Genomic DNA, 12,500 nt, shown 5'->3' on the forward strand with positions numbered 1-12,500 from the left:
ACCTGACATACACCTCCATGTCGACAATCCATTTTTTTACAAGGATTCAAATCCCTTTCAACAGGTTTCTGACACTTTGACCCCATGTAGTCCAAAGGACAGTCACAGATCTCTTTATTGTTCAGCACGACACACTTTCCATTGTTTAAACAAGAATCCGGCGAGCATGACACAGTATCCGAACTGATTTCTGTGCACTGAGCTCCAGTGTACCCATCTTCGCACACACACTCCGGACCATTTGATGTGATGTGGCAGGTGCCCTATAATGGATCACAAATAAAATACAGCATTTCGGTTTTCTGAAAAACTTTGTGTAAAAATTAACATGGTAACAAAATATCCACCACTATGAAAAAGCCTTCCCTTTCCTAGCAAACACTAATTAAGTAGAAAATAATCTTACCCGATGACAATAATGATCACAGTCGTTATGTTGGCACCGGTCACCGCTGTAGCCAGGTGGACAAGTGCAGTTGGGATCATTTCCTTCTAGATGGCACATACCCTGTATCAATTATGAAAACAACATTATTAATCTAATGTGGTACATATTAATTGCCATAAAAGAGAAGGCATGCTTTCATTTAGAGAGGAATTACATAATATACTTCTCATTACATTCTAAATTTATAAATTATGTGATATCTTGCCTGAGTGCAAAGCTTGATAATTTCATCAACAATTCTTATAATCTCTTTTCTATTTTCCTATGTAGTCACTTACAACCAATTCATATTAGAATTACTAGCACAGAATGCTCAAGTATCCTAAACCATTCTGTTACACTTTACAAAACCCTACCCTTTGGCAGTAGTTGTCACAGGCTGACTTCTCACACGTCATTCCATGGTAACCAGGAAGGCATCGACAGAAATATTTGCCGCTGCCGGAGGCTATGGTGCATACACCATTGTTCTGACATTTAAGGGTGCCATCGCATTTCTGAATACAGTTGTCATCTATGTGTGGGAAAAGTTCATTAGATGTATATATTACTAATCAACCTCAATATTCTTACTATTGGATGACATAGTGCAGCAGGTCTTGTTACAGCAACAACAACAGTCAAGGAGAATAAAAAATCAAGTTGCACTGATATCTAATATATGCTCTAATAATAAGTCATTCATCATGGCAATAATAATAAAAAAAAAAACATATACCATTATTCCATGTAATCAAATTCATTAAAGATCAAAAGAGATACATACCTTTGCAGATGCTTTCATCACATAAGCGACCCCTCCAACCACCATCACACTCGCACATTGGTTCACCTTGGCGGATTTTACATATACCCTTAGGGAGAGAGAGAAAAAAAGAATCTCTGAATTATTATTTTTTTTTTTAAGGATTATCCACAAAGTTTTATATCTTGAGTGCTGAAATATTACCACCATACACAAAAAAAGAGACTTTTGAGTTAAATATAGTTTTCTATATGGTCACTTTGAACCATTCATATTGTAATTACTAACACAGAATACTTAAATATCCCATTTCAAATTTTAATGTACAGCGCCTATCATATATGAATCACTGCCACACAAACTGGTCCTATCTTTACTACAATCAAAAGTACTTTCTAGTGTACAGAAGTTTTTACTGCAATATATGATGTCACTTTAAGCAGTTTCCACAAAATCAAATACAAACAGAAAATTGGCTGGCACTGATTTGAGGGTTTTTTTTGGCTGGCAGGTAACCCACTAAATTTGTCCACAGATCTACGTAATAATAGATACACATAGTAACTATTTTGGAATTATACATTACATTTCTGATTACCCTATCACACAAATCATCTGAAACTGGTCATTAAGAAGTCAAAGACGTAACACTATACCCTATACTGAGACCAACAGGAACAAGACACTTACATGCACGCAAAAGCTTGGCATATGGAGATTTCACAATGGTTCCGTGATACCACGGTGAACAGGAGCACCAGGCTGATTTGGAGGGCCAGGGTCTATGATGCACGTTCCTCATTTGCACAGGAAGTCCTCACACAAATCTCTTTGACAGTTCCTAAAAAGACAAGTAAGGTTCAAGATACTGGCAGATAAATCAACAATCATTAAAATTGCTACATCTGGGTGTCTATCAAGAAAGAAGAGACAGAAGAGAGAGAGAGAGATGGAGAGAAGAGGACAGAAGAAAAGGAGAAGAGAAGAAAAGAGACAGAGAGAAAGAGAAGAGACAGAGAGAAGATAGAGAGAAGCAGAGAGAGGAACAGAATGTGGATAGCAAGAGACAGAGAGAGAGTGCAGAAAGACAGAGAGAGAGAGAGAGAAGAGGAAGAGTCAGAGCAGAGTAGAGAAGAGAGAGAGAAGAGAGAGAGACAGAGGAGCCAGAGAGGAGGAGGGAGGAGGGGACAGGGAGGGGAGCAGGAGAGAGAGGGAGAGAGAGAGAGGAGAGGAGAGGGGTGAGGAGTCAGAGGAGAGGAGAGAGAGGTAGAGACGAGAGAAGGAGAAGAGTAAAGAGAGCAGAGAGAGAGAGAGCAGAGGAGAGAGAGAGAGAGAGAGAGAGAGAGAGAGAGAGAGAGAGAGAGAGAGAGAGAGAGAGAGAGAGAGAGAGAGAGAGAGAGAACTGCTGTTCTTACCATCTTTACAAGTATCGCAGGTCCTTCCTGTCCATCCTTCCTTACACTGGCATTTTGGAATACCCAGATATATACTGCAGTTTCCCTGTTATGTGAAAAATAGAGAAAGTGAGAGAGAAAACTGATTACCATGAAAAGATAATGACTGGTTGGGTTAAAGTTAAATAACCTGGATCTAAAAGTCTCTCATATTCAACACCTACAACTATATTCTTACATTAGCTTACATTTTTGCAGTAATTGTCGCAAATAGAGTAACGACAGGTTTCTCCATGGTATCCTTCAGCACAAGAACAGAATGTCTCCGGCGCTCCATTAACCCAGTAAAGTCGACATGTCGCTCCGTTCTCACACTGTTTGTCCCTGCACTGTTCACATCTATCACCTGGAGATCACAGTTTTAAACAATGCATTAATGATAATAATGACTACAAACTGTTAATATTAGTTAAATAGCTAATTTCATAAATATGAATAAATTGTTTCTTTCTACTAAAACACTGTACTGAACCCTCCACATCAGAAAGGGAATTCACACTTCCTTCCTTGCTACTACTATTTTCACTCTAACTCTTCACATCCATATACATTCCTTCACCTAATCATTCATCCAACCATCTATCTACCAACGACCCACCAAATTTTGCATCCATCTTCCTGAAAAAGATCTAAAGGTTTGAGTTAAAAGTGGCTTTGTGCCCAAATGCAATGCATGGTTTTTGAATGACAAACAAGGGCAATACTAAGTTGGGGGGAGTGCATGTATAAAGCAGTTTAGGAGCTGTGGATTATCCTGTTTTTGTTGTTCACCTTTGGAATAAAAAAAAAAAAAAAAAAAAAAATGTACAAGAATAAATTTTCATGGACTTTTTGAGGAGAAATAACAATAACAACATAGTGATTTTTTTTTTTTTTTTTTTTTGCTTGTAATACCATCTGTGAGGTAAGTTGACACATAATTGTAAAATCTATATTACAAATGAAGGCTGTAGCTTACAAAGAAGAAAGTATATGATTATCTTATGTCATTTTTCATTTTGGCATCAATCCCTTTCTGAAGAGAACATTAAATGCACAGTTCAACTCACCATTAAAATGTAATTTGCAGATACAGATGGGACTGTCTTTGCTCATGTGGCAAGTGCCATTATTTTCACAATAATTGGCACAAGTCTTGACTGGAGTTTCACACCGTTCCCCTGTCCAGTTTGGCCCACACGAACAGCGGAGAGACACATTACCGCCCTCTGTCGGTGAACTCCGCTCACAGTGCCCGTTGTTCAGGCAGTAGCCAGAGCATCTAAGAGGAATAATCCCATATGCATCATTTCTCTATTCTTGCAGCATTCAAGGAATCCGTTTACTTTTGTTTAGGTATACTTAGGCCATGGTGTCTGATATAATCACTTATCTCTTATGGTTATTATATGTTAACATGCACTATTTTGCCTTACCGATATATGTTGCAGGTAGGTCCATAATACATGTCTGGGCACTGGCACTGTGGTCCATTTGGAGTCATTACACACTTTCCTTTATTGCAGAAGAGGTTGCATCCATTACGGCTGGCTGACTTTGGAAGGCACTGTTGGACACCTGAAAATCAAGTTTTCATTATGTGATTAATACCAATAGATAGAAAGATGAAAAAAAGAAAGAAAGGCTAAAAAAAAAAAAAGGACAAGAAAAGAACTGTCTGCACTATCTTTCTACATACTTTTAAGTTTTCCTTACCATCAACAATTTTCTCCATTAATCCATCACGACAAATGCAAGAATGGGTTCTTGGTCCAGAAATGAAGCACAAGGCATCTGCGTGGCATGTGTTGTTAGCACACGGGTTGGGCACTGTTGAGAAAACATATTCCGTCAGGAAATATCTTGTGATATATACAAAGCCAAATTAATCTCATGGTTTGGTCTGCACACAAGACATACTTACAAGATCTGTCTTGTTTTTGCTCCTGAACAATCAGAATGTCAGAAACTTCCATTGCATGCTGAGAAATGCGAGAAATATGTTGTGGGCGGTATCCAAACTTATTCAGGCGGTGAACAACATTTGTGTCGTGGGTGGTGAGATAGATCATATCTTCAAAGATGTCAAGGTTGCCTGGTACTCCTTCATCTGTGCAAGAATGGTATGATAAATATCCTTGACCAACACACCTAGAATGCTAGCAGGTGAAAAAAGTATATCAGGTATACACTAAATTTAACACTAGAGCAAAGAAAATAATAATCTATTACTTAAAACCAACATGATAAAAAAAATCATCAGGTTTCTTTAAAATGATTATGTACATGAATCAAAGCACATATACAGTAAGAAATTCAACATGCTTCATACTTTGAGGAAAATGCATAACTAGCTGCCGATCTGAACCATCAAGCATCACAGTTTCAATATTACAGGTCTTGATATCTGCCCAGTAGAGTCTACGGGCTGGATAATCTATGGCAAGTCCAACTGGCCACTGCAAATTGCGATCTACTAGTGCTCTCTTATTTCTTCCGTCCATACCAGCGACCTCAATCCGTGGGTTGAATCCAGAATCTGACCAAAACAGTTGGCTGGAAAAGAATAAAAAAAAAAATGCAACAACTGTTGGTTCCTCTATGACATTTATCTGCAAAGGGATGGAAGTGTTAACTGAGCAAAGTTCTTATTGCAATCTCAAGGACAAATAAAATAACTGGTTTAAAGGGATGGAAAGACATGATGGCCATACCCAGACTGTGGATCCACAACAACATCATAGGGCTGCTCCAAGCTTGTAGCTATTAAGGTTACAACCTTTGATCCATCTACAGTAGTAGCTAATATTGTCTTATCTCCAGCGTCAACAACATATACCATTGGCGTCACCCAGTCGACTGCAACACTGCGTGGTTTCTTCAGATCACGTAACTGTCAGGAACAAAGCCATTTGTATTCAGGACATTATGAAAAGGATGTGAGATCTATGTGTTCTAGTGAGTACCATCAATACTCAAATATAATATCCAACTTCACTGTAATTTACCAAAACAACAATCTGATACTGTTAATAAAGTATCCAGTAATCCAAATGGTAATACAATCAGACAAATAATATATTCTATGGTTTACATGACGAAAGTAACCATAAATGTAAAACCACAAGTTTTCAGCACTCACCACAACTGTGATCTTAGCTGCCTCTCTTCTTGTCCGCGAATTATCCTGGTCATGAGTGGTTGGAACAGTCATAGACACCAACGTATTATCATGAAGATTTGTCCAGAAGGCGATGGGAGGGTCACCATACAAGACATCAATACTGTGGACTTTCATAGTCTTTGAATCCTCCTGCAAATACAGATCAGTAGCATTCCCATCAAATTGCACACACAATAGAGTATAGCTATTAACATTCAATTTTCACAGTTATCTTGAACACAGGAAGCAAACTTCATATTCAGATTAACAAAAGGATATGTTTGTACCTCTGTCAGTGTTAATATACTTGCTGAGTTTCCATGTTTGTAAGGCGAAAGTTTTCTCAAATGATTATCATTAGCTAAAATCATGTAGGCTAAATTTCCATCAGCAAAACATGACTTCTGATTTTTCTGAGACCAACTGTGCAGTGAATAGCCTGGGGCACATGAGCATGTGTGATTCCTATCCTTCTTTATATTACAAATTTGAGAACATTCACCAAATCTGCAAAGAGAAAACAATGAAAAGTCAATTTTACGTCACATTTAGCGGTTCAGTATAAATACACAGAAGGTTTCAGTGAAATAACCATAAAAACTAGACAAAATAATACCTGCAACCACAGTTATCTTCATCACTGTTGTCTGCACAGTCATCGTAGCCATCGCACACAGTAGCCCTTCCAATGCAATGTCCATTCCTACACTGGAACTCCTCTGGTTTACACACTTTCTTGCTTTGACCTAATAGAGAGAGATTTTGTAATTCATATCCACTTACATGAGAGAGAGAGAGAGAGAGAGAGAGAGAGAGAGAGAGAGAGAGAGAGAGAGAGAGAGAGAGAGGAGAGAGAGAGGAGAAGAGAGAGAAGAGAGAGAGAGAGAGAGAGAGGGAGAGAAGAGGAGAGAGAGAGAAGAGAGAGAGAGGGAGAGAGAGAGAAAGAGAGAGAGAGGAGAGAGAGAGAGAGAGAGAGAGAGAGAGAGAGAGAGAGAGAGGAGAGAGAGAGAGAGAGGGAGGGGGGGGAGGGGGGGAGGAGGAGAGAGGAGGGAGAGAGAGAGAGAGAGAGAGAGAGAGAGAGAGAGAGAGAGAGAGAGAGAGAGAGAAAGAGAGACTACTAACTGAGAGAGAGAGACAACTAGTAGAGAGAACCGAGAAAGAAGAGAAAAAGAGAGAGCACAGAGGGAGCACAGATGAGAGATGAAATAGAGATATACATATCAATAAAATATATATGTACTTACATATGTTTGGAGATTCATCTGAACCATCTCCACAGTTGTTTTCACCATCACATATGTGATTCTCCAGGATACAGAAATCATTGGCACATCTGCAAACAGATCAAATAAAATCTCAGGTCAAAAACTCTCATGAGAGCAAGAGGTATTATCAAGGTTAAGAGTGAGAGAGTGAGTGAGTGAGTGAGTGAGTGAGTGAGTGAGTGAGTGAGTGAGTGAGTGAGTGAGTGAGTGAGTGAGTGAGAGAGAGTGAGTGTGTATGTGCATGTGTACAAAACACAAAAAATATAAACATGTGCATACATACATATAAATTTACACTCAATAAAAGTACTGAGTAGAGATAAAACTTCTGCTTTACCTGAATCTCCCAATCGGACAAGTGTGGTTGGCACACAACTCCCTCCTTTCATCACTTCCATCCAAGCAGTCGTTTTCGCCATCACACACCCAAGGGGTTGGAACGCAAACACCGTTGGCACAGCTCGTGAAGCCAATACCACACGTCACATTGCAATTCCGCTCATCAGACTCATCTGTGCAATCTGGGTCCTTGTCGCATACCCATTTCCTGGAAATATTATTTATAGATTAATGAATGGTAATGTGATCTAATATGCATGCCGATTTCTGGCTGAATAAAGCCATGCATGACTGTGTATGTTCAAATTTATAAAATATAGGAACTTTCTTCATATTAGACAATACGTAAGTACAGCAAGAATAACTCACAACTATGAATACAGCATAAATCTATGGTATACTTAAGAACTTACTTCAATATGCACTGAGGATGAGTCTCACACTTGAACATGTGTTCGTTGCAGGTAACATTGCAGTTGATCTCATCACTACCATCAGCACAATTGGTTTCTCCATCACAGAGGTTTGTGATTGCTATACATCTGTTAACAAAAGAATAGTATATGAATGCATATGAATGCCCTAACTCTAAAGTGCCTAGCATTTATACTAATGTCACTAATATACACTGAATATACTCAAAAGGTGACTTACACTCTCAATTATCATTACCATAACTTATTCTACTACTGTTCTTTAAGTAAACTGATAGAGCTGTCTTTTTTGCATAGAAAGTGTGAAGCCTAACAACACTGAAAAAAAACAATAATAATAATAAATAATAATAATAATAATAATAGAAATTTTCAGAGACCAAACATACCTGCCATCATCACAGCGGAATTCAGTTTCATTGCACACTCTAGCTGTACAACCAGTTTCATCTGAGCCATCTGAGCAATCATTTTCTCCATCACATCTCCACTGGGCAGAAATGCATCTGCAGTTGTGAAATGTAATATTTGTTTAATCCATAATGTGTATCATATCAAATCCATTATAATATTTTTTACTATATAAACAAATACATATCTCCATGCACTGATACATATAAAAAAGAAAAACAAGAAGATAAATATCCAAGATTATACAAGCACAGAAATCAACCTTTAATACCTAAAGAAAATCTGAAACAGTATATAAAAAGGACCCACTTGTTGTTTCCACACTTGAACTGTGATTCATCGCATGTGTCAGTGCCGTTGCATGCCTCTCCTTCATCCTCTTTATCAGGACAATCAAACTCCCCATCACACTTCCAGGACTTAGGAATGCAGCGTCCATTACGACATCTAGGGAAGTTGACAGACAACAAAATGTGTAAAAAGATAAGGAAAGTATGATATGTACAGAGAATATTTCTTTGTTGTCAGTAATGGCTGACTTGAAGTGTAAATGAACTTTTTACCTGAAATTTTCTTGAGGACATACTCTGGTGCTACAGTTGGCATTCTCATCTGATCCATCTAAACAGTCTTGGTCTCCGTCACACACCCAAACCTATATCATAAATACAGATAACATATCACACAAAACTGCAAGGGAAAGGGGAAAATAAATCACAATCAAATACTATCTCCATTTGCTAGCAAAGGAATAGCACAATCACAACTAACCTTTGGTATACACTGAGTATTATTGCACAAGAACCAGTCTGCTGAGCAAGTTGATGCTGGACAATCTTTTTCATCATGCCCATCTGGACAGTCATTGGTACCATCGCATCGTCGCTTTCCAGCAATGCAGAATGCACTTGAACTATTACCTGCTGGACACTTGAATTGTGACAGAACACAAGAATACTGAAAAAAAAAAGGAATAAGCAAATGAATAGTAAGACTTGACTCATAGTTTAAAATTCTACAATTGCATGCAAAATATATCATTATATAATATGACCATACAGTTATTAGAGCTTCCTAATTGATTTACCACAGTGTGAAACACAACCAGAAGGAATAACTTAAAAACCGGTGAAAATAAAGACAGAATATGATAACAGGCACCCTCAAATTGCAAAATACAGTATTCTTATGAATATAACATATGATGGTTAACTAACATTGTCACAATTAGGCTCATCTGAACCATCTTTGCAGTGATCTTGATTATCACAGATCTGTGATGGATGAATGCAGTTTCCATTCTGGCATTGGAATTGCCCAGGAGTGCAGCTGTAAGCCGGGCAGTCTGGGGGTTCATCAGAGCCATCACCACAATCATCCTGCAGAAAGAGATTGTATGCAATCAGTTTGATAGACACACTTTATAAAAATACAATTAAATAACTAGTGGTTAATACAAAATACAACACATTAAAATTTTCTGTTATTTATTCAATAAAGGAAAAACATATAGTAACTGTGCATACATCCAAAAAGATGCAATACAGAATTACTATATCCAACTAAACCTTTTCTGTTACCTCAGTCTAGTCAAATCTAAAAATAATCGTGTGTAAGAATGGTAACATGCATTACAAATAAGCATAGCATACGCTAAATTCAACAACAAAATTCAATGAATCTCTCACCTGAGTATCGCACTTCCACCAGAAGGGGATGCACTTGTAGGTGGAACTGCACACAAACATGGAACTCAGGCAGTTGCTTTTGCAGGAAACACCGTCTTCCCCCAACACAAAATTTTCAGGGCAGGTACACGTCTTTCCTCCATTTGGCGCAAGGAGACACATTGTATCACAGCCTCCATTGTTTTCACATGGGTTGTTGTCCACTGCAACAAACCAATTTGATAACAGTTCTCTGCCTTTAACCATTTGTTTCTCAGATGAAATGCTTAAGGAGTACAGAGTACAATTAGTGATATCATGTACAGCTAGGTATCACTTATTGCATATCTCTGTATAATAATCATGCTACCGTGTCAACCTGTGAGATAATATAGTGCAAGTGTCCATCCATTTTCTTGTTTCAGCACCCAATATCAGTACCATTGCAGAGGAGACAGGATTAGGATTGGATCACATGTTTCCTGCTGCTTGCATAAATGGAGTTAGTAGTGTTCTCCTATTTTTCAATCTGGTATTTTGTCAAGCAACAGGAAAAGGAAGACAACACAATGGTGGGTTTCAAATCTGTAAAAACTATGAACAATTTTTTTTTGTGCAAAAATTTCACTAAATTACAACTACCATGTGTAAAAAAAAATGACTGTTCACACTACCTAAAATATCATCCCATGGAAATAATGAATGACTATCAAGTGTAATTTGGAGTGCACCTTTACTTTACTTTCATCCACAAAAATTCACAATGATAATAAAAATACACGTATATGCAGGACTGGCTACCTGGTTGGAGAAAAAAAAAACCAAAAAAAACAATTAAGTCACAATAATTACATACACGGTAATTGTCTATAGGGATGATACACATGAATATCCATAGGCCTGTGTACTGCAGTGTAAATCTTCTTCCCATCTCTGCCAGTGTACTTGTGAGCTCGCAGCACGCTCTTTAGCTCCCAGTCAGTCCAGTAGAGATAGTCTTCAAACACAGAGATTGCAAATACATGCTGGACGTGCAATGGATCTGTATCTGCAAAAGAATAAAAAACACGAATCAGTATCAAAGCTCCTCTTATTTTCCTCTTAATTTCCTCAAAGCACCATATCACTATGAATAAGAGTTACATCCTACTATATCTTTGCACTTCTACTATATGTGTGTGTGTGTGTGTGTGTACGTGTACGTGTGCGTGTGCGTGTGCGTGTGCGCGCGCGCGCGCGGGGGCGCGCGCGCGTGTGTGTGTGTGTGTGTGTGTGTGTGTGTGTGTGTGTGTGTGTGTGTGTGTGTGTGTGTGTGTGTGTGTGTGTGTGTGTGCGTGTGTGTGTGTGTATATATACTGCATATATGTATATATACAACATACATACATACATATATATATATATATATATATATATATATATATATATATATATACATATATATACACATACATACATACATACATACATACATACATACATACATATATAGACAGACAGACACGCGTGCCCCCCCCCACACACACACACACACCGAACATGCTCCCAAGCGTCCATACAGATTTCCCACGCGAAAACAAGCCGCAGAGTGAATTCTCGAAATGAACCGCCAAAACGAAGCACAGCTCGAGGCGCAAACCTTTACTCCTGATGATCTTCATGTTATTGCCTTCGAGATCGGAATGAGCGATGTAGTCCTGGTAAGCGTCGGCCCAGAAGAGCTCATTGGTGACGTAGGAGATGGTGAGGGCGTTGGGCCACCCCAAGGACGTGTTGACGATGATGCGCTGGTCTGAGCCGTCCATCCCCGCCTTGCCGATGTGCGGTTGGTTTCCCCAGTCTGTCCAGTACATGTTTCTGTGGGGGTAATAGTTATATGAGGCGTGGCTTGCACAATACCCCCTTTTTGTTGGCTTTTAAGCGTTATTGGGCAAAAATAATTACCAGTATTGCAGGTAAGAGAAGACTGCATCTTCAACAAACAATATGAAAGTAAGTTTACATAAAAGAGCGTTTCCATTTCAAAAAAGCTAATTTCTCCAAAATTTTATTCAGTCAACACTACTTATATTCACTACCCTTAAAACCCAACACGTAAATAAAGAGAGAGAATGAGAGAGAGAGAGAGAGAGAGAGAGAGAGAGAGAGAGAGAGAGAGAGAGAGAGAGAGAGAGAGAGAGAGAGAGAGAGAGAGAGAGAGAGAGAGAGAGAGATAAAAGAAAGAAAGAAGAGAAGGGAGAGAGAGAGAAAAGAAAGAGAAAGAAGAGAAGAAGAGAGAGAGAGGGAGAATTCACAGCAAATCAAATCCCGAAATGCAAATAAAAAATAATAATAATAAGAAAAAAATAAATAAATAAAAATAAAAAATAAATCCCAGCCCATCCCCCCAAAAGAAAGCCCCGTGACCACACGAAAGCAAATCACCGAGCGCCTTACCCATGATAGGGATCCAACACAATGGCTCTTGGATCCTGGAGACCTGAGGTGATCAGGGCCTTCCTGTACTGCCCATCTAACTTGGAGACTTCGATCGTGTCTTTGCTCTTGTCACACCAGTACAAGTTGCGTCCGACCCAGTCCAGCGCTATGCCGTCC

The 12,500-nt window shown here is 38.7% G+C and overlaps 2 protein-coding genes across 2 annotated transcripts in view; both read right to left on the reverse strand.

Annotated features, from left to right (window-relative positions):
- The window catches only part of LOC119599089 (sushi, nidogen and EGF-like domain-containing protein 1), a 3,679-nt gene extending 2,407 nt beyond the window's left edge, over positions 1–1,272 (reverse strand). Inside the window, exons 1-4 of the mRNA XM_037948846.1 lie at positions 1,215–1,272; positions 805–962; positions 407–508; positions 3–263 (exon numbers count right to left, since the gene is read on the reverse strand). Of these exons, the coding sequence (XP_037804774.1) occupies positions 3–263; positions 407–508; positions 805–962; positions 1,215–1,272 (579 nt within the window). The remainder of the gene's footprint in view (positions 1–2; positions 264–406; positions 509–804; positions 963–1,214) is intronic.
- A 703-nt stretch (positions 1,273–1,975) lies between these two features.
- The window catches only part of LOC119598974 (prolow-density lipoprotein receptor-related protein 1-like), a 12,431-nt gene continuing 1,906 nt past the window's right edge, over positions 1,976–12,500 (reverse strand). Inside the window, exons 4-27 of the mRNA XM_037948706.1 lie at positions 12,342–12,500; positions 11,545–11,762; positions 10,762–10,953; positions 9,927–10,129; positions 9,456–9,617; positions 9,010–9,195; positions 8,802–8,893; positions 8,548–8,685; positions 8,217–8,333; positions 7,807–7,935; positions 7,392–7,601; positions 7,034–7,122; positions 6,406–6,535; positions 6,077–6,296; positions 5,769–5,939; positions 5,341–5,519; positions 4,959–5,182; positions 4,551–4,736; positions 4,343–4,456; positions 4,063–4,204; positions 3,697–3,908; positions 2,836–2,993; positions 2,608–2,693; positions 1,976–2,034 (exon numbers count right to left, since the gene is read on the reverse strand). The exon at positions 12,342–12,500 is cut by the window's right edge and continues 26 nt beyond it. Coding sequence (XP_037804634.1) covers positions 1,992–2,034; positions 2,608–2,693; positions 2,836–2,993; positions 3,697–3,908; positions 4,063–4,204; positions 4,343–4,456; positions 4,551–4,736; positions 4,959–5,182; positions 5,341–5,519; positions 5,769–5,939; positions 6,077–6,296; positions 6,406–6,535; positions 7,034–7,122; positions 7,392–7,601; positions 7,807–7,935; positions 8,217–8,333; positions 8,548–8,685; positions 8,802–8,893; positions 9,010–9,195; positions 9,456–9,617; positions 9,927–10,129; positions 10,762–10,953; positions 11,545–11,762; positions 12,342–12,500 — 3,760 coding nt within the window. The 3' untranslated portion in view covers positions 1,976–1,991. The remainder of the gene's footprint in view (positions 2,035–2,607; positions 2,694–2,835; positions 2,994–3,696; positions 3,909–4,062; positions 4,205–4,342; positions 4,457–4,550; positions 4,737–4,958; positions 5,183–5,340; positions 5,520–5,768; positions 5,940–6,076; positions 6,297–6,405; positions 6,536–7,033; positions 7,123–7,391; positions 7,602–7,806; positions 7,936–8,216; positions 8,334–8,547; positions 8,686–8,801; positions 8,894–9,009; positions 9,196–9,455; positions 9,618–9,926; positions 10,130–10,761; positions 10,954–11,544; positions 11,763–12,341) is intronic.

Source organism: Penaeus monodon, chromosome 42 (genome assembly GCF_015228065.2).
Source record: "Penaeus monodon isolate SGIC_2016 chromosome 42, NSTDA_Pmon_1, whole genome shotgun sequence".
Classification (NCBI taxonomy): Eukaryota; Metazoa; Arthropoda; class Malacostraca; order Decapoda; family Penaeidae; genus Penaeus; species Penaeus monodon.